This window comes from Cryptotermes secundus, unplaced genomic scaffold, assembly GCF_002891405.2.
Source record: "Cryptotermes secundus unplaced genomic scaffold, Csec_1.0 scaffold66, whole genome shotgun sequence".
NCBI classification, from domain to species: Eukaryota; Metazoa; Arthropoda; class Insecta; order Blattodea; family Kalotermitidae; genus Cryptotermes; species Cryptotermes secundus.
In genome coordinates this window covers 3,119,462-3,141,101 of record NW_019731262.1, presented here as the reverse complement: position 1 = coordinate 3,141,101, position 21,640 = coordinate 3,119,462, and the positions used below count along the sequence as shown (strand labels likewise).

Here is a 21,640-nt window from a genome sequence, read left to right as displayed (position 1 = left end):
TCAAAAATATTAAGGACACAACGCCCAAGCAAAAGGTAATGCAAGGGAAAAAAAAAGGGGGGGGGGGTCCTAACGGAAAATTTCATGTGACCATAAAAAGACATGCATAACTGCTTTATATAGGCATATTTATTTGTATCCCCTTCATACAATTAACTCCACTTATAAACATTTGAATTATGATTTTTTAAAGTAATAGTTTACACTAGACTCGTATTTTGTAGATGCTCAGTTTGAATCTCAGCCAGGACACCGTGTAATCTGAGATTATTCGTGGTTGACATCATTCTGTCCAGATAGATTCCCAATAAGGCCACAGCATTTCCTTTCAAAGAGTTCTGAATTCATCATTTATTTGTCATCCATCCATTCGATGCTGGGCTACTGAAAGCATCAGTAAATATGTAACAAGAAGAAAATAGTTATTTGAACTGTTTACGTAAAGAATGAGACATTGTACTGGATGCTGAAGAAACTGTGTGTCTTTGAAGTAAATGTACAGATTCACATCCTTTGGCTTGTACTATACTAGAACGATCTTTATTCCAAACAGTTCTTATTTTAATTGATTGTCTTTTATTTTTCCTTGCCCTTTTTCCTGCCATTTGTCTTTCTCTCGGCTGTTTGTAGTTAAATACCAGCTATTAACTGTAGCTGCTGAATTAAAATGTCTCCAAAGACTAAGATTTCAGTAGCTAGGTTATTCTCTCCTGAACTGGAAAACATTACCGCCCCTCTCTGGATCACTGGTTTGCAATCTGCAAAGTGCTTTTTGCAAGACAAGGAGGGTTGGATTATGGAAAGGGGTATGAAAGAGAGCGAAAGCACAGAAAAGAATGGCTGGTAGGTATTTACGCTTGTCACAATAAATCAGAGCCCTTTGTGGATAAATTGGAATTAAAATGAGTTTGAAAGAGGTTAAATTGTGAAAGGGTTATTTCAAAGAATAGGAGCAGATGATGAGTTATGTGTAGGGCTGAAGAACTTAATCTCTTAAGTCATTGTTTCTGAATCCCTTTCACCCACTCACCTCTAACTAGTGCCGAAGTCAAGAAAACGTGGATCTATACAGCCACTCCCTCATATGCCTCCAAGGCATAGTGCTAAATTAGTTAAGCAGAGGGACAACTTTACCCTTTTACCGCGAGGGAGCCGAGGTATAGACTCACAATCTTGACATTTGTCATTTAATACAGATGAGTGGTCAGCTCCCGGGGAAACAGTCTCTGGTACCCGTTTGATAGGAGGTCAAGTGGCCCCGGAATTGGTTTGGATGTTCTGGAGAAGAGAGAATCTATGTCCCTGGTGGGAATTGAACCCAGATTATTCTCTTATTCAGTCTGTAACCTAGTTACTGTAGTGCCTGAGCTACCCTGCCCTTTTCCAAAATATATGCTTTTATAGGAATCCCAGAATGTTAAAATAAATTAGAAATTTTAAAATGCCTGAAATCATAGTGTTTTAAAGGGTTTAATGTAGTAATGTTAAACTAATGGAAACTGTAATACATGAATACAAGCAGTGTACACCTTACAGGCTTGGAAACTGCATGATGTCCCTTTTGATGAACCTAAGGACTGAAAACATGATTCAGTCTATAATCATAATGTGAGTTATTGCCAAGTAAGAGCTGTGTAAACAGGCAACAGTACAACAGCCATTACTAGGGAACAGCTCTGTGGTCATGTTTTCCTGGCAACGACTGTTGTACTATTGCCTGATTACACTTTTATTACTTGGTCATTGGTCTACATGTCACATGCAACTGCACAACAGCCGTTGTAGTTTATGGCTATTGAATTAAACTATTTGATAAAAATACAACACTATGACTTTTAATGTGTTGATAATTACATACTTAAGTTAACATAAGGTATATTTTGTATGTTTCAGCTACACTTGGCAGCACTTGCTTCGTTAAAGGGTGAAATCTTGGACTTGTCAAATCGTCTACATACTGTAACACAGGAACGAGATCTTCTGGAAAAGACACTCAGCAAGACACAGGTGATGAAAAATTATTACTGCTGTTATTGTCATATCTATTTTCAAACCAAAACTAATTATACCATAATTTTATTAAATGATGTTTGAGGGACTACTCATCTGGGCTTCGTATCGCAAGCATGCATCGAGAACCAGCTCTACAAGTGAACTACCTAGTAAACGCAAAAAAAAAGTGACAAATAGTGATAAACAATGCAAATCAACCAAGAACAGGAACCTCAGACCAACAGGTACGAAAGTAATGTAAACAATCCGCAACTACAATGATGCGTCCTGCAGAAATCACACCAGAATACAATAGGATCACCAATCAACAAAATCATAACCCACCCAACATATATTGGCCAACCATGAACCCACCAACATACCCTTTTTCACCAACTGTGATACCACCACAAATCCAAGCGACATAGTGACAACTGTCCCCCAGCTACTACATAACATCAGTACAAGAAGTGCAACCACACAACATGAATTACATAAAGAACGAAGACAGAGGTCAACACATACAAAAAATGACCTCATCCAGCGAAGAAGAGGAAGAAGAAACACAGAAAAATAACAATAACAAATGACAAACTATGCGAAGCACAAAGAGGAAAAAAAACCTCCAATCAACAAAAAATCACCACAAACAACATAGAAACCAACAACCGATACGACCCACTATCTCAACAACCAGGAACCTCAAGCAATGAAATCACCATAAGTCCAAAAATACCTAACCCGCCGCCAATATTCGTTCATGGGCTACAAAATTACTCCAAAATGATGAAACAAATCGAAAAAAAAAATAGCCGAACAAGAGCAATACTTCACCAAAAGTCCAGCAAACAACATTGTCAAAATAAATTGCGAAACATCAGAAACCTACAAAAAATGATCACAAAATTCAATGAACAAAAAATATACCATCACACTTACCAATTGAAAGGACGAGCATACAGAATAGTAATAAGATACCTTCATCACTCAACAAAAATAGAAGACATAAAACAAGAACTAGCTGAACTAGGGCACAGAGACAAAAATATAATCAAGGTACATCATAAAGCTATTAAAGAGCCATTGAACCTATTCTTTGTAGACCTAGAACCAGCCCAAAACAACAAAAAGATCTATGAAATAACAGGACTACAAAATAGAATAGTAAAAATAGAACTTCCCCATTCAAACAAAACAAACATAATCCAATGTAGGAGATGTCAACAGTACCACACAAAAACATACTGTAATAAGCCGTACATATGCGTCAAATGCCGCTGCCCACACAACACGACAGACTGCAAGAAGACAAGGGAAACACCAGCCAGATGCGCACTATGCGGAGGAAATCACCCCGCAAACTACAGAGGATATGAACACTTTCGTAAGCTAACCAAATGTACCAGCAGAAGCTTTTCCCAAAGACCCTCTACTCCAGCAATCTACACAAATGAATCCTACACCAGAAATATACAACCTCTAGAAATATCCCAACCCAGAAGCTACGCAGAAATCACAAAGTGAAATTTAACCCAAACAGAAGAAACAACCAACATGCTAGCAAAATTCCTAGACGAATTCAAAAATTTAATTCAACAATTATTGCAACAAAATACTATGGTACTAAACATGCTAACAACACTCGTCAACAAAGCGAAATAAATGGCCAAATTCCTAAGAATAGCCCAGTGGAACCCTAATGGACTTACAAATCATCAAGAAGGTATAAAAATATTTCTAAACATAAACTCAATCGACATCCTGCTAATCAGCGAAACCCACTTCACCAGTAGAAGCTACTTCAATATCCCAAAATACAAGCTTTACCACACAGACCACCCTGACGACACAGCCCACGGAGGCACTGCAATCCTAATCAAAGAAAGATCGAACATTATGAACTACCAAAATATGAGAAACATTTACGTAACAGAAGTCATCCGAGAAAACAGCACCAAGTACTTCAGCAAACTAGAAAATCAGGCTAACCCACTTCTTCAACCACTACTTCAACCTCATGAAAATCGAAGACTCAAAAGAAGTTGGCCATCAGATCTAACGAACTGGGGACAACATCACTGGATGTTTATCCCACACACACCATGAAGAGTGTACAATAAATAGTTATTCAATTGTGCACCAATCAGCACATTGACTTATAGATTGTACAATCTGATTGTCAATAAAGAAGAGAATAAAAAAAATGATGTTTGAGGTTTTCAGAACTCTGAAAGTTTAGATTGTGTTCTTATGGGTTGTGACACCCTGTGGTCTTGTTATATTCAATTTTTGAATTACTGAACTGTTGGAAAGTCCATCAGACCCATGGAACCATATCCATTAATTGTCCAAGCATGTACAACACTCATGTTAATCATTTGTGCAAATTAGGGGTTACTGACTTCTGGAATATAATGACATGTAGTCTTGTAGAATGTCCATCTTCGGGGTAGAAAGGTCAGTGCTGTATATACCACTAAGTGATGAATATTTTTATGTTAACAGCTGGAGAAACTCCATTTGCTAGCAGAGACAGAGGAGCGGGCTGAATTACAAGCTCAGCATTATGAAGAGAGGCTCACTGAACTGCATTCTGTCATAGCTGAGCTGAGTCGGAAAATTGACCGACAGCGAGCACTTGTCATACGTGAAGAAGATGACATATCTGGTAACTAATTGTTTTCTCTTGAGCAGTGATTCATAATTAACATTTATTCCTCTTCGTTGCTTATGAATTTGTACTTACATAACGAGTATCAAAAACAAGTGATCTCATGAATTATGCAGGTCACTTAATATTATTAGGATAGTGGATTTCAGGAGATTATGATAGGCTAGATATCTGGCTAAAATGGTGGAGACAATAAATACATATAGAATTTTATTTTGGTATGGAAACTTAGAAAATGTCCTTAGAAGGAAGTGGGATCTTCATGAAGGTGATTGGTTAGCTTTTTGCTCAAACTGCTTTATTCCCATCGAGTAGCCCCCAGTATCCATTGAATAGGAGAGAGAGTGGATCCCAGAGACAGTCTGGACCCTGTGGAGGAGACAAAAATCCCTGCCCCTCTAGTTTCTGTTATCCCACCTGTAGCCTAGTAGCCTTTCTGGCCGAGCTACTTTCTACTTGGGTGAAGTGGCTGGGGCATGATACAATGCTAACCACTCATTTCCATCTATTGTACAAGGTTAAGGAAGCCTGCAGCTGTACCTCTGCAAGAAGGGTATGGACCAAAGTGGGCTGTATGACAGTTCTATATTGCTCATGAGTCCACTATCTGTCAACATTTATTAAACTGAAAAGATGTTATGGACAAAACTTATTGATCTTAATGAGATAAATGATTTGTGGTGCATGTATATTTTCGTATACTGACCCACATGGACATACGTGCTAACTTTCTCTGTGTTTTACTCTTTGTAAATACAGCTAAGGATAACCAGATTTAAAATTTGGCTTTGTCCTTGTATCAGTAACTTTGAAGGAGTAATGTTGAGAGCTTGTTGAGTTGGTATCTTGCATATCATTTTGGTGATACAGAAAATGAAGATCCAGAAGTCAGTCGCTGTGAGGCTGAAGGCTCAACAGCGAATTTGGCCGATGATTCTGAACTTCAGGATGGTGACCGAACGCTTGGTGATGCAGACTCAAGTAGTGGTGACTGCTGTGAGAATCAGCATCAGCAAGGAGAGGGGGTGATATTTCTTTTCTCATATATGCATATCTGTTGTTAGCTACTGAATAACTTATCATATCGTGTATCTTTACCAGAATGATGTTGAATAATGGGAAGTGTTAGTATTCAGTTATGTAGATTTCCACACTTACTTTGTCAGTCAAAGCTATAAAATTGGACCTATGGTTCAAATTGTTATGGATACAAAGTGTACATGATGTATGAGTCAGACCATGAACTCCATCTTCCTGGATTATTTATTTAATTATTTACAGTTTATTTAGCAGTGCTGTCTGTAATCTGGGTTATAGTGTACTGAATTGTAAGATGATTTGGACCGAAGAGAGATGAAGTTGGAGAAAACTGCATAATGGGAAGCTTCATAACTTGTATCTTCACCAGGTATAATTAGAATGATCAAAGAAAGGAGGGTGAGATGGGCAGGGAATGTAGGATGAATAGGGGTGAAGAGGAATGTATATAGGATGTTGGTGGAAAAGCCAGAAGGAAAGAGACCACTAGGAAGACCAGTATTAAAATGGATCTTAGAGAGATATGAAGGGGTGGTATGATCTGACTTATGATACGGAATAGTGAAGGGCTCTTGTGAACATGGTAATGAACCTTCAGCTTACATAAAATGCTGGGTAGTTCTTGAATAGCTGCACAACAGGCAGATTCTCAAGAAGGGCTCATATCCATGAAGTTAGTTAGTTAGTTAGTTAGTTAGTCAGTTAGTCAGTCAGTCAGTTAGTTAGTCATCCCAAAAGATGTGAAATAAAATTATTATCTAATTTGAGATACTGTCTTGGCATTTGCTTGGAGGGACTGAGAAAAGGTGTAGAAGACCCAGTCCAGGCCAATGGGAATGGTGAACAGGATGTGTAAAATATGTGTTCTGAGTTGGACAGAGCCAGGTTCCATCTCCCCTCCCCCTTCTGTGGATCTGAGTCACTATCTTCCATCCAGCCTGTGTCTATAACTTACCACATCTTTGCCCCACTCCCTTCCACATCTTTTCCAATTAATTACAGCGAAACCCCCCTTTTAAGTTTTTTCAGGGGGGGGGGGACCAGTGGATTTGAACACTAAACTTGCGGGGATCTTATCTGGGCAGAATTTAACACCGAGATTATGGATGTTGGATCGTTGAAATTGAACCTTAAATGAGGTAAAACCACCTTAAGCTGAGGAACATTAAGTGGAAATTCCACTTTAATTCAGTCACTTTACCTTTCAACATAAAATAAGTCTGTTTTACTGACAGCATCATTAAATAAATGATAAGTAAAGAGAAAACTGAAAGGTGAACTAAAAATAAGTCAGTATAGAGTGATTAATTTTTTATTTAAAATGCACTTTCATTCATATTTTAAACTATGTGTATTTATGTATGTCTCTCTTAGGCTGAGAGCCCCACAGATGAACCTCTGCCCACTGCCAATGGACCTCAACCTCACAAGAAGGAGACTGCAACTTCTTGTCATAGTCTACAGATGGCAGCACTTGCTGAGGAACTGGCACAAGTGCGAGCAGAGAATGCAGCATTACAAGAGCAGTTGGTCCGGCAAGAAGAAGACCTCAGTCGAGCCCGTGGGATTCTTGGAGGTCTGAGGGGGGATCGAGACCGATTGCGAAAAAAGGTACACCAGTAGTTAGCATAAGCTGACTGAATAATAGTCATGAAATCAACCTGGAAACTTAGACAGTGTTACATAAGACTTAACTTCATTATGTAATAACTGGCTAAGTGGCAGGTCAGAGATGAAGCCCCTGACTTAAAGACTGTGGATGTGATATTGTGCTGCCTGGTCATGGCTGTCACATGTCAAGTTACAGTGATAGATTGATAGATGAGTATGGAGCAATGGTAGAATGGTGATTATCATGAGAGAACTGAAGAAAATTGTGTTTCTGTGAAATGTCAGTGCTGTATGAACAACATGGCCATGTAACAAAGTAGACTATACTCTTCAGATAAGAGTACCGTTTTTCTTTGTTTAGATTCGTGAGGTGGAAGGCAAGCTTCAACAGGATACCCCACACTGTGCCACCTCAGCCCCTGCACCCTGCCCTGTTGGCACCCCTGCTTCTAACATGGCAGTGGTCCCTCAGGATGACATGCCAGTTTGTAAGGTTGCAGAACGAGTTGTCCTGCGTAAGATGGATAACAATCGACAAATCACTGGCTCTCAACTTGCAACGTATGGAGTAAGTACACTGTGGTCATGAATGGAGTAAAAGGCTAAATCTGTTCCTGTAACAGGCTGTGGAGGACCATAGGGTTGTGAGATGTCAGCCTTACCTGCCAGCTGCCATTTATCCCCGGGAAGATTCCTGGTACTCATTTCTGTTAGATGCTGAGTTGACCCCAGGGCGTAGTGCAGGTGGAAGGATTACGTCAATTGAAAAATCCAGTGACCTCACTGGTGATCAGCCCTGTGACTGTCTGGCTTGTAAAATAGTGCCTCAACTAACTACAGTACTGCATGCCCTTCCTGAATGGAGTATACCAATATATTTTGTTTACAGTGGAATGCCCAGTGAAAATTTGACAGAGAAGATTTGACCCTTCTTATCTGTAACATTCATTTCTGCAGACAGCCATTCTGTTGAAACACTCTCGAACTTGAGGGAAACTCTGAAATCATGATCTCACTGAATATGCATGTTATAAACTTGGAAAAGTTCTTGAAAGACAGCTTCATAGGATAAGCATATAATAATAGTCTAGTTATATTATATCTTTCTTCAGAAAAGGTTGTCAACACTAATATCAACAGAAACAATGTCATTCATTGCTGCCACCTTCTAGTCCAATTTTAAGTAACAGAGGTTAGTTTTGGTTTTAGTTTCCAAGGAAGTGACATAAGAACAAACAGAGGTTAGTTTTAGTTTTAGTTTCCAAGGAAGTGACATAAGAACAAACAAAAAAATATGATACACAACATCGAGGAGATTGGCTCATGCAGTAATAGTTCAGACTTTTATACAGGATATGTCCATACTGAATTTGGCTGAGGCACCAACAGTCCTGATTGAGTGATATGTTGGGTTTTTTGGACTTTATCCATCGTCCTGGTTTTTAAGATAACAAATAAAAACACGACGTCCAGTGATGGACCCAACTGAATAGGTGTTCTCCTTCACCTGAGGACGGAAACAGATCCAGTTTCCGAAACGTCGTGTTTTTATTTGTTATCTTAAAAACCAGGATGATAGATAAAGTCCAAAAACCCAACATATCAGTGTGTTATACACCATCGTCAGGATCCTATAGTAAGTCCTGATTGAGATTTGTCATGGTTTTCTTCTGTCCCTTGAGGCAAGTGCCAGGATAATACCTTAAATTAGTCCATTAGACTTTCTTCCTCATCATCTCAAATTCATAATTAACTATCATCCAGTCATTCAATGCTACATAATCAAGAGCTGCTGACATCATTATTAAATAAACTGTAAAGAAATGGAAGGAAAATACTGTACCATAAACACTGCCGTCCTTATACCAACTCTGTATACATGCTAAATAATTTGGTCATTGTGAAAGGCATCACACTGAAGGCACATTTTGAGGTTTTCAGACATCTGTACAAGTAAATACAAAGGATATCCGGAAAGTAAAAATACAAAGTACAGAAAATATTTGTAAAGCATTTTTTTTGGATTCACATGTAGCACTTTTAAAACACACCTTTATTTACTTTTCAACATAATCACCATGGATCGCAATGTACTTAGTGAGCTTGGGAACGAGTTTTTTTATTTCAGCGTCGTAGAAAACTGCCTGCTTTCTTAGCCATGGAGAACAGTTCTTGACACTTCCGGAACGTCTGTCAGCATGAATGTTTTCATAAATTTTTTAGATGATTTCATCAGTGACAACAGATGGCCTTCCACTCCTTATTTCATCATGAACATCGCTTCTTCCCACTTCAAATTCACAACACCATTTTGCCACATTTTGCCTGTTCATAACATCTTCGCTGTAAACAGGAACAAGTTGGCGATGAATTTCAGCAGCAGTTTCTCTTTTTGCATGAAGAAATCAAATTACTGCACAAGCCTCACATTTGACAGGATTTTGAATCGACGCGGTCATTTTAAACTCTCACTGTGAGCACAACGTTGCTGTGACTGGCCGGTGAACTCTGACCTTTCATATGGTTTCTATCTCACATGGCAGCACTGCCATTTCCGAAAAAAAAGTCCCTTGCATTTTTACTGGAGTTGTATCTTTGCATTCTGTATATCCCTTATAGTTCATATGTTATGCTGAAATATGTAATGTTTTCTCAAGTCTTCAGAAATTCGTTAATATTGAGCCATGAAGACAAGTCTCTACAGCTAGATCTCTGGTGGTGTGAGACTTGGAGAATGCAACGGATAGTAGGATTTCGTGTATCTGGAAGTGAAATGTTTATGGCGAGCTTGCTGCAGCATATCTAGGATTGACCTGTTATGCGGCCTTTCTGAGACTGTTGCAGTTTGACAGATACTGACAACTGCACTGTACACTTCTCTCACAGTTGTTATCTGAACTTAATCTCTTATGAAGGTAATGTGTTGCTGTGTATTGTGTTATAAAGTTACATTGTTTTGGAAGGATCTGTTACCTTCATCTTTGGTAAAGAAGAGTGGGTCACACAGGGAGACAGCGATACAGATGTAAGTGAGAAATGGAACGTGTTGCTTACCAAAAAACATTTCCTCTCACCTTATTTCCCTTTAGATTGTTTACCCTGCCCTCTTAGGGTACGCTGTCTCTAATTTGTTCAATAGCAGCCCTGTTTCCTTAGTTCCCTATAATGGAACTCCTAATTGTTTGGTTTGCCTTACTCGTCTGTTCTGAAAGTGGAGGTAGTGATTTCCTCTGAAACAACGGTAACTTTGGGCCAGATTACATGGCATCACATGCCAGAAGACAGTAATTTTTATACTTACTGTCATGTAAATCTCAAATCTCAGACTCACATGATTCCCCAGTCATACTGAAGTTTTGACCCCCTTTGTGATCTATTTTTGCATGAACAGGACAATTTTCCACGATTTGTGCCGTTCACCTCTCGTATGGCCACATAACTGATTGCACTCTGTGTGAACAGGTATGCAACACTGTCCTAGCCGAGAGTTTGGTTAGTGAACTCCAAGAGGCAGATCTGCAGGAGCTCAGCCGCAGCGAGGCAGTACGAAGACAGTACGAGATAGAGACTGAGAGGCTTACAAGCAGGCTGGAGCACGCACGTGCGCAGAATGCAGTCCTAGCACTCACACTAGATGAAAGCAAGACACAGTGTGACAGGTTGAGTCTGCTAGTGGGGAAATATGAATCCAATGCTACAGCACTGAGGTAAGTTGTGACCTGTTTGACTGCCCCTGCCAAGATAGAGTATGTGTCTGCAGTTGTTGTGTGCTGTACTTTGGAGATGGCATTAAAGTGCATGTGCACTGTGATCGAATTAGCGCAGCAATTCTCATAATACTTGATGCCTTTGGTAATCTCCTGGAAGAATTAATTAAAGGAAAAGTTGTCCCTGCATTTAGAAACACCATACGATGAACATGTGTGCAGGAGGGAAGGTATGGATCCATACATTCTTCACCTTTGCACTGGGTGTAGCTGAGAGGTCATCTCCAACCTCAAGCTGCTTAACCCTAAGGGAAGAAGCGCCCTGTACCCATGGGATAGAAGCCTGGATGGGACTCAGCACTGGTCTGGACATGGTAGTGAAGAAGAAATCTACACCACTACTAAGAGTTTAACTCTGATTTCCTTGATTTTGAACCTGTAGCCTAAACACTGTATTGTCTGAACTGTCCCAGCTATGCAGCAGTCTCCTGATGCTATGAAACGGTTACATTTAACACATAGTTATGACAGGTGGTACCGCCAATCAGTTCATCATGGCGACAAGCCCTTGAAACTAATGACCAGTAATTTTATTTTCCAACTGAACACTTGTGGTTATAGTTCTTATGTAACATCCTCTCTGATGAGAGGATGGGTCAGTCATTTACAATTGCTGCTGTTCATCGCCAACGCAGTCATTCTCAAGTCTGAGTCCCACAGGACTCATTACCACATCTTACTGTCTCAGATTCAAGACCCCCAACCTGGAGGGTCAGGTCTCTGTATTTATATCCCCCAAGAACAGGGTGGCCCGGTTATACCACCAGGAACTGGATTCCCTTTTTATTGCCTCCTACAACTCGCGGGCTATGGTGGAAATATTTGACTCTGCATCCACATGAGATTCATTTTAATGCATAATTGAGAATACACCTATTTATATGCCTCAAACTGTTGCATATGAAATGCTTACACATTGTAAAATGGTGTTGAACACTTCATTGGAAATCATATTGTCCTTATTTTTGCCACAGGTTGGCACTGACATACAGTGATAGAGCAATAGAGGCATATGATGTCCTGGTGGCATTACTGGAGAGCGAGCTGGGTCTGTTGCTTGCCAATTGCCGGGCAGCAGGCATTGGCAACCAGATTAACATGAGAGGTGAGTTGATGCTAGCTAAAGATTTTAATTGAGACATGCTTATATATTGAGTTTTAAATGATATATTGGGTTTTTGGACTTTATCCATAGTCCTGGTTTTTAAGACAACAAATAAAAACACGACGTTTCGGAAACTGGATCTGTTTCCATCCTCAGGTGAAGGAAAACACCTATTCTGTTGGGTCCGTTAGAAAGACTGGTCCACTGGTCCAGTGATTGAGGCTAGATCCAGTTTCCGAAACGTTGTGTTTTTATTTGTTGTCTTAAAAACCAGGACGATGGATAAATTCCAAAAACCCAATATATCAGTGTGTTATACACCATCGTCAGAATCCTATAGTAACTACTTGAGTTTTAAATGTTTAAAATTTTTAAAATTGGTGATTCTAGTGTAAAACAGGTGTTTCAGAATCTCTTTAAGACTTTTAAACTACAGTTTTTTGGTAATCTTTCATATTATTATTCTAGGAGTTGTGAATTTAGAACTCGGAACCTAGGATACCACCAAAGTCAGGCATCTTCATGCCTTAGAAATTTATGCACATCTAATGTGGATTAGTTGCACAGTGAGATTTCTATTTAGAGTCTAGCTGTGCTCTGGCCACTAAATCCATGAGAAGCATCTCCTAAATCCTGTCACTAGGAGGCTGGAAAGTGGGTAGACTCCAAATCCAGACTGGAGATGGTTACTGTATACTTTCTGAACTGTCCTTACGGTAGATTCTGAAGAATTCTGACAGTGATGCATAACACTTAGAATTACTGGGTTTCTGGACTTTTTCCATCATCCAATAATTGAGGTTAGCTGTTTCTAAGGGATCCAACAGAGTAGGTATCTTCCACCCTCACCTGAGGTCAGAAACAGATCCATTTTCCAAAACGTATTTTCTAATTTCTAGAACACTGGAGGATGGAAAATGTCCAAAAACCCAGCAATTCTGAGTTTCCTTATAGTGTAATACTAATACACCAAAACAAGAAATTATGGGAAGAACTGATTGCCTACTTTCTTTTGATATGACATGGACTTCATAGAAAACTAAAAAATTAGGGGGGAGGACAAAGGCAGTAAGGTGATCTCATAAGCCAGAAAAATGAGGATTGGTTAGACAGATTGACCAACAGAGGTGGATACACAGACAGACAGTAAGGTGATCTCATAAACCTCTTTTATATTTTCAAAATAAGTAGAATAGGCTAATAACAATAACGAATTAAAGTGTATTTTCTTTTATTATTGCTAGTGGGGTGGGACTAAGTCCCTTGTACTGCGGCCACTTCTGGCCTATTGTACCAGCCCCAGATGTTAGGTGAGGGTGATTGTGGAGCAATTGGTGGAATGAAGATTGACAGGGGAACCGAAGTACTCGGAGTAAACCTGCCCCAACGCCACTTTGTCCACCACAAATCCCACTTGACCAGACCTGGGATCGAACCTGGGCCACCACGATGGGAAGCCAGCTACTAACTGCTTGAGCTATGGTGCGGCCCAATTAAAGTGTAAGTCCAGTTTAATTTATTTGATGTGTAAGATCTGAGGTTCACATGATGTTGAATGTAAAGCTTACAGCCTTCCTGGGATGTGACACCATGTGGTCTGGTAGAAAGTAGAAAGATGTGAAAGTTTTAGAGGAACTTGCAAGATGGAGCAGTAGTTGCTCTGAGATTTTTGTAATCTTCTGTGAAACTACATGGCATCCCATCCCAAAATATGGTACTCTTCAAATTTATTTCACATTTTTATAATGCGGGAGTGGATTCCAAATTTGGGAGAGGTAGAAAAAGTCAGTTGATTTCCTGTACTCTTCCATTTCATTTGCTGCTTTAAAGGCATCTTTGGGTCACTACCATAGTCTGTCTGCACTAGCCAGTGTTGGCTGCCAAGTGTTTGTCCAGTACACAAAACTGGAAGGTCTGTTATAAGTTTTGAGATTCTCCCAGTGGAGGCTTTCCAGCTTATGGTCTTCTGAAATGTTGCACTGTTGGTGGACACTGGCCTTGCCAAGGAACATGCTACATTCATCTTCAGGGTTGAAGTGTGTAGTGTAAAGAATCAGGTGAGTTATATGACCACATTCCTTATAACCTGCCTGTATAATTAAACCAGTTCCTTACCTGATACCTCAACCTTGAAGATGGAAGCAGCATATTTCTGTGAAAAATTATTTTCCACTAACAAGGCTACTCAGTGTCACACCCCAGAATACCACAATCTGGAAGATATCAATTTCTCAGTGTTTTTTACCCAGATGTGTACACTCTTCAGCAGATTTTAAGATGGTGATGTTTCTGGAACTGTTACATCAGCTGCAATGCTTAATTACTTGCTGTCAGCAGACAATGACAGTGGAACAGACGGAGACAATGACTGTGCTGGAGAGGTGGCTGCTCTACTGAGACGTGCTGGTGAAAACCGCCAGGCAGCAGAGACAGTAGCAAGACATCTGCTATCAAGACTTGACAATGCCAGCACCACTGGCGGCATGGGTCCATGGGATGACTACAGCCATACTACCAGGTATCACTGACATCAGGTGGATGAAATATTTTTTTACCTTACTGTTGCCCAAGAGCCTTCAGTTGCTATCTTTACAATAGCTATACTTGAAAATAAGTGTATAAGCATGTGTGCTGGCAAGGAGAGAGAATAAAGGGGGCCGAGCCATGCATCAGACCCCCTTTCCTTTATATCTGAAAAAGAAATCAAAATTGATGAGAGAAGAGAATATATCAAATTAATGCCAAAAATTAAAAGTTTTAAAAATAATCATTTGTCTGTCCTGAATACTATAGAATTGTAAAAATAGTCTTAAATAATTTATATAAGTTTGTGAGCAAATTTTCTGGACTCTCCCACCAGGAAGAACCCTGATGGCATCTGTATAGAGAAGTGACAGAACTAAATATGCTTGGAAAAAATGTAATGACACCAAAAAGAAGTATTAATGTGTATAATGTTGTATTTTAGCGTCCTGTTGCACTGATTTTCGTCCATGATATGTATACAGTGGCCGTCTTGTAGTGCACTCAATTTCACCTGTTACTTCACGACATGTTTCGGCAACATAGTGCCATCATCAGGTGCCCTAATTACGTTAATCTATTGCATTGTTTGCCCTCATATGTCTTCACAACACCATTTAAAAAGTATTTAAAAAGTGCGTATTTGTCAACGATAATAAATTTACACTCACTAAAGCTTGTTACGCTTATTCATCTTATGTGTCTTAATTAAAACTTGCGTGTGGTTCATTCACTGTGGGGTCGTTTTTCTTATTTTCTGTGTAAACCGTGTCTTGTGATGTGTGTTCCTTTCTTAGCTGCAAGTGTTGTAATGTTTTAATTAAGACACATAAGATGAATAAGCGTAACAAGCTTTAGTGAGTGTAAATTTATTATCGTTGACAAATACGCACTTTTTAAATACTTTTTAAATGGTGTTGTGAAGACATATGAGGGCAAGCAGTGCAATAGATTAGGGCACCTGATGATGGCACTATGTTGCCGAAACATGTCGTGAAGTAACAGGTGAAATTGAGTGCACTACAAGACGGCCACTGTATACATATCATGGATTAGTGTGTATGATCAAACTTGTGTTGCGGAGCTTCTTACACAATCTGTACAGCCTGGGTATTTAGAAGTGACAGTCCAGGAAAAGCTGCGCAGTGGATGAGCAGGTCCATTCGTGAAAGTTGAGGGTTGTTGTGATTAGCCATTCATTTGTTTTCAGTGCGAGCAGACGTCTCAAGTTCAGTCAAAAGCATTCTTCCTTGTACAGTCAAGTTAAAAAGTTTTGACTCTTGGAGTCATATTTGAGTGTATTATTCTCTCTTTACTGTATTAATATTTTATTTTATTGTTTATTTTTATTTGTTGAGTTTCTTTTTTGCTTATTTATATTTGTACATTTTTTCTATTTCCTTTAACATTCCACCTACATGAAGTAAATTGAGTGGAAAAATGTTGCATTCACAATCAAGAGAAATTGTTAGTAATGTATATAAATATATGAAAGAGGCTGGGCCAACAATTACAGTGAAGAACATGGGAGTGGAAGTAGCAAAGGCAACAGGTGTATTGGAAAGTAGAATAAGAATAATAATAATAAGAGAAACAAAAAATATCGAATCTGGGGCTTCCACTGGTGGTGACAAGGAAGGACAGGCATGTGGAGATGATATCTATGCAGACATTGCTGGTGTTGCCCCTTTAGAATAGACCTGTGTAATATGTAAATAAACTCTTCATGTATATAACAGTGAAAAGTGTATAATAGTATATAATAGTCTGCCATTTGGCACTTAAAACTTAACATCGGATGTGTGAACATCATTGAGACTAAACCGCCAACACTATGCAACACAATGAGGTAAGATATTATTTCCTTTTGAGAATGCCTGTACTGCATTCCCCTCCACACTTGTCAGCATGCTGGATCTCTCCCTGCCACTACCAATACTTCTCCTACTCCGTGTCGGAGGACTGTCACTTCTAAATACCCGGGCTATAAATGAGACTGCAACTATGTTGAGGTCACAGAAAGTAGTCTCAAGGATGGTTAGGATGATAGTGCTCAAGACTTTCCCCTTTCTGTCTACTGTTATATTCCCTTCCAGTCTTCTCTGGCTTAAGTAAACGGGTGGTGTTTGTTGCTAGAGAAGATTATCACTACCAATATTCCTGTGAACAGGCAGTCACATGTAGTGTAACAAAGTGAATGATATGGTACTGACGTGGAAGCACGACTCAAAGGTTTAAACCAGTTATACTTTATTTATGGTAAAACTTTCTTAATGTGTCATATATGCTCAAAGCAAGAACTGTGGAGCCAGAGAAACAGCTGTTGCCGGCAAGTGGCTTTAGAACAACGTTCATTTCTTGGCAACGGCTCAGTAAACATGTACCTGCAGCAACAGATACTCATGCAACAATAGAGGTACTGTTGGAAATGGTCTTTTCTGCTCGGTCCATGCAAGGGGGTTATAAGGAAGGCAACTGGGGCAACCTCATCAGGTCTGTATGGGAGGCTGTGAAGAAAAGGGACAGTTTGTAGAGAGTTGGAAGGGAGCCACCATTCAGAGGGAACCTGAGTGCAGAAGCTGAAGAATCTCCACAGTTAGAAGCCATTACCAGGGAACAGCTGGTGAAGACACAGCAGGCCGGAAAAGGCTTAGCTGGTGCTCTGGTGATTTATAAAATGTGGAGATTAGCGGTGGCGCTGTAATTACTTGTAGTTCCAAGTCATGTTGTAAAGTGGTCAGTAAATCAAATATTTAATCCAAAACCCCATCGATAGTCACACATATGCATGACAGTATTATTAAGACAGGAACACAAATTTTTATAGTTTTTATTTTGAAGTTCTTGTTACAGAGTTTCATGGTATAAATGTTATACTGTAATTATTATATTAAAATTTAAATTGACTTAAACTTTTAGAGCACTGTGAGTACTGTATATACACCATGTACTTTAATATTAAGATACTTTCTGTTCTTCCCACATATAGCATTGGTGGGTTTTATATGATTCTTAGAATAAATAGTGATTATTACCATAAGCAGCATTAACCAGTTTGGCTTTGTTAAGGAAGTGCAATGCATTCTGTGTGAGAAAGGAAGTGAATTTATGGAACCAAGTGACTACCATGACACCCCCATAAACAAAGCCTTACATTTCATTTGAAGTTAATTAGTTGAAGTTGGTTAGTTAGTTAGTTAGTTATTGGAGAGGGTGGGTTTCCCCATGCACTTAGACCTGTATTGGTCCATTGTGCTTCCCTCTATGATTTCTACCAGTCTCTATATCCTACCGGTATTGGTGCTTACCATCAGTCCCGCCCAGTCAGCGAGACCGGCTCTACTAGCTGAGAGGTATCTATAATGCTTCCCCCATCTACCGGAGGTATTAGAGACTGCTATTGGGCAGGAAACATCCGTAATTTGGCTCAGTGACCTCCTTTGGAGATATGAGGTTCTTTTACGTGCCGTAAAGCTACGACACGGGACCCACGGCTTAAAGTCCCTCCCAGAGGACTTGTTCCCTGAATTTTTCCGCCCTTAAAAATTCGATGACCTCCGCCGGGTATTTGAACCCGCGTACTACGAGTCATGAGGTGGGAATGTTACCTCTAGACTACAGAGGCTGCTTAAGTGTATGGTTAATAAAGGGTTAATCGAAAGGGGAAGCACAATAAATCGTTGAAGGTTGTGGTGCAAGGGGCCGGATTATTATGGCCCCCCCACCCTCATACATGTATTTGTCCATTCATTCATTCAAATGAATTTGTAAATATGACAATTTGAGGCATTGGATGGTTAAATGTCTGTTTAGAATTAATCTGAGAGAAGTTTGTTTCATTATTGTTGTTATAGTACAAGTTCATCCAGTGACTGCTGTAGTGAGTGGGGACAAGGGGAGGAACGTAGGTTACGAGATCATATTGGCAAGCTAAAGACAGACCGCAGCTCTGTAAGAGCAACAGTTGTAGAACTGGAGAGCTGTCATGCAGAGCCTCTGTCAACCAGGCAACCAATGTCATTGGCTGAAGCCCGTAAATTGGATCTGGAAACTGCAGTTCTCATGCAGGTAATGTTGATTAATTATTTCTTGCTTTAAGCAAAATGAGAAATGGTAATTGCACATAGAGAGATACTTGGGTGAAAATCTGACTTAAAGTTACAATGCTGTCATCTGGAAGAACTGAGGAAACTCACTGAAGGATACGGTAGGAACATCTGGGTTCATGCTTATGCTTGAAACCAAATTATGAATACAGTGCAAGAACTCCTGATGATAATAAGCAACCAGCACAAATCAAAGCTTTCTTGTTGTGTAATATCCTAAATTGTTCACATGCTACATACTTCTTGGATCCAGATTTAATGCCTTTATTTGCCACAAAAGCTGAATTTTTTTTTATAATCTGTTATACACTGTGTATTCAGGAGCTGATGGCTATGAGAGAAGACAAGGCTGAGTTGCGAGCTCGGGTGTACTTGCTGGAGAAAGAACGGTCAGCACTGGAACTAAAACTTAGTTCACAGGAGGCTCACCAGGCAGCACAGGAAGCCACAGTGCAGCATCTGCAGGTACAGCTTCAGGACGTAGAGAGACGGTTACAAGCCCAACACCAACAGGTCAGCATGCTACTTCAGTTCTTTGTTTCATCTGGTTATATGCAGTTAAATCATATTTCACGAAAATCCAAATGATGGATCTCATTGACACTGATGTAAGATGATTTTAAATGAGTACCTTTTTCTGTAAGTAGAATGTAAGTACCATAAATCTTTGTTAATCCAGTTACAGTAAATTTGGATATCAGATAATCCAGATCAGAACATGAAGTATGAAAAAATTATGTTGACAATTGAGTACATACTTTAAAAGACATGGGGCTTAGGAGGAAGAGGACTTTCAGACTGTGTTGAGGGCAGCTGGAGAGACTGAAACCATGCAAGAAAATATCCACAATTTGCTTTAGCTGGATGAAAGAGACCCTGGATTTCAGCTCCTGACAGGGAGAAATTGATGCAGTTTTTTTTTTTCCCCAGCATCATTACCTATATTATTAAATTTTCCATTTATTTGTTTTCTAAGTGTTTTGTTCATCATTTAAGGCTATCTTTTGCTTCATTAATCTGAATTATTGGTTAATCCAGGTCCCCCCCTGTTAATCTGGTTTATCAAAGGTTTACTGTAATGCAAACCTGCTATCCTTTGTTACTCTACATAAATTATCACTGTGTGTATTTAATTGAGCAACATGTTATGAAGACATATGAGTATGGAGGAGTGTGGAGGTGTATGTCCACATATTCTTAACCTCAGTGCTAAATGGAGGTGAGTGGTCCGCTCTCTGCCCTGTCTACTTAACTACAGGGAAAGAGACCAGGTACTCATTGGATAGAATGCTAGATGGGCACCATTGTCATTGTCATTGTCATTGTCACCAGGGTCATTCTGTATGTAACAGAGAAGAAAATATCTCTTGCCTCTGTCACTAATCAGACTCCAGTTCCTCAGGCATCTAGCCCATAGCCCATTGCTACACCAAATGAGTTATCTGCTCCATGGTGCTTTACATACTGTGACATTTATTGCATAGACTATATACAGTGCGGTCGTGTTTTATGTGAGGGTTGCATTCCTGAAGATGTTGCATGATTCAATACAAGTTTTCTCTTCGGAATAAATTCGAATTATTTCAAAGTTTCACATAAAGTGAGACCTTATTATTGTATATTGCACTATTTCAAATTTGCATAAACTGCTACCTTACTGTACTTGAATTTGAAGTCTGATTTAATATGCTTGACAGTTTTCATACTGTATGTCATATGGCAGATCTGAATGCAGATCTTGTGTAGGCTAATGCATAAGGAATGATTTTGTAACACAGTTTTTGCTGCGTAAGTTTATTTATCCACTGGTGAACAGTCATTTAATTCACTTAGTGGGGGAGGGGGGGGTGGAGTCCAACTGGGTCCAGTGGCACAGTGGCCACTGATTGGCCTATTGTACGTGCCCCAAGTGATTATGATAATGGAGAATTTGGTGGAATAAAGATTGGCAGGTGAAACTGAAGTACTCGGAGAAAACCTGCCCCAGTGCCACTTTGTCCAACACAAATTCCACTCGACCAGACCCAGGATCGAACCTGGGCTGCTGCGGTGGGAAGCCAGCGACTAACTGCTTGAGCTGTGGTGCAGCCTGTTGAACGATCTTAATGTAAATTCAGATCTTTTTTTAGTAATTATGATAACCCTTTGAATTTGATCTATTTAAGAACACAAAGCAGTAACTCCTTTTCAGGGCTTCAAATAAGGACAGACATCAGTAGATGCAGTCTGTGTTTTCTAGAGTGCTCTGTTTGAGAAAGCTGTTTCCATTGCCTTAATATGCCATAATTATCAGTGTTAACAGATATACGTAGGTCGTACCGAAAGTCATAAGCAACTTGTTTTTTGCATGCAACCTGGGAACAGCAGATGAAAGAGAGTATGGTGGTAGGTGGAACCAGCTGTTGTGTTAACCTTAAGTGTCTTGTGATGTCAATCGCTTGCATTACATGACCAGTATCACTCCTAACAAAATGGCCGACAACCATATTGTAACGTGTTTTGCGTTACTGATCCCACTTCTGACACCAGTGTAACGTGTTTGCGTTACTGAAGACGCCGTAGAGATCGTTAATTGGTTTATTGAACAATCCACAAATAACGGCTACAATTACTTATCTAACAGTTGCGGGGTTTCACACTTTATAACCCTAATCGCATTAATCTGTCGACACTGTTGCGGGGTTTCACGATTTATAACCCTATGCGCAAATCAGTTCACTCTGTCTTCAGTGGCCTACACGTTTACAGTAGGGGAGCTATGTATCACTGTATCACACGCTCCCAATTACACAATCACACACACGTCCGGATCTTCTTACCGCGACGG

General features: G+C 39.7%; 1 protein-coding gene across 8 annotated transcripts in view; it reads left to right on the top strand.

Moving 5' to 3' along the window:
- The window catches only part of LOC111866703 (colorectal mutant cancer protein), a 109,222-nt gene that overhangs the window by 77,693 nt on the left and 9,889 nt on the right, over positions 1–21,640 (top strand). For 7 of the 8 annotated variants that reach the window (XM_023855893.2, XM_033752379.1, XM_023855895.2 and 4 more), the window contains 10 exons: positions 1,894–2,007; positions 4,498–4,660; positions 5,534–5,688; positions 7,076–7,312; positions 7,674–7,880; positions 10,775–11,019; positions 12,054–12,184; positions 14,519–14,702; positions 18,562–18,775; positions 19,135–19,326. In XM_023855893.2, coding sequence (XP_023711661.1) covers positions 1,894–2,007; positions 4,498–4,660; positions 5,534–5,688; positions 7,076–7,312; positions 7,674–7,880; positions 10,775–11,019; positions 12,054–12,184; positions 14,519–14,702; positions 18,562–18,775; positions 19,135–19,326 — 1,842 coding nt within the window. The remainder of the gene's footprint in view (positions 1–1,893; positions 2,008–4,497; positions 4,661–5,533; positions 5,689–7,075; positions 7,313–7,673; positions 7,881–10,774; positions 11,020–12,053; positions 12,185–14,518; positions 14,703–18,561; positions 18,776–19,134; positions 19,327–21,640) is intronic. The other variant, XM_023855894.2, reaches the window with a different exon arrangement.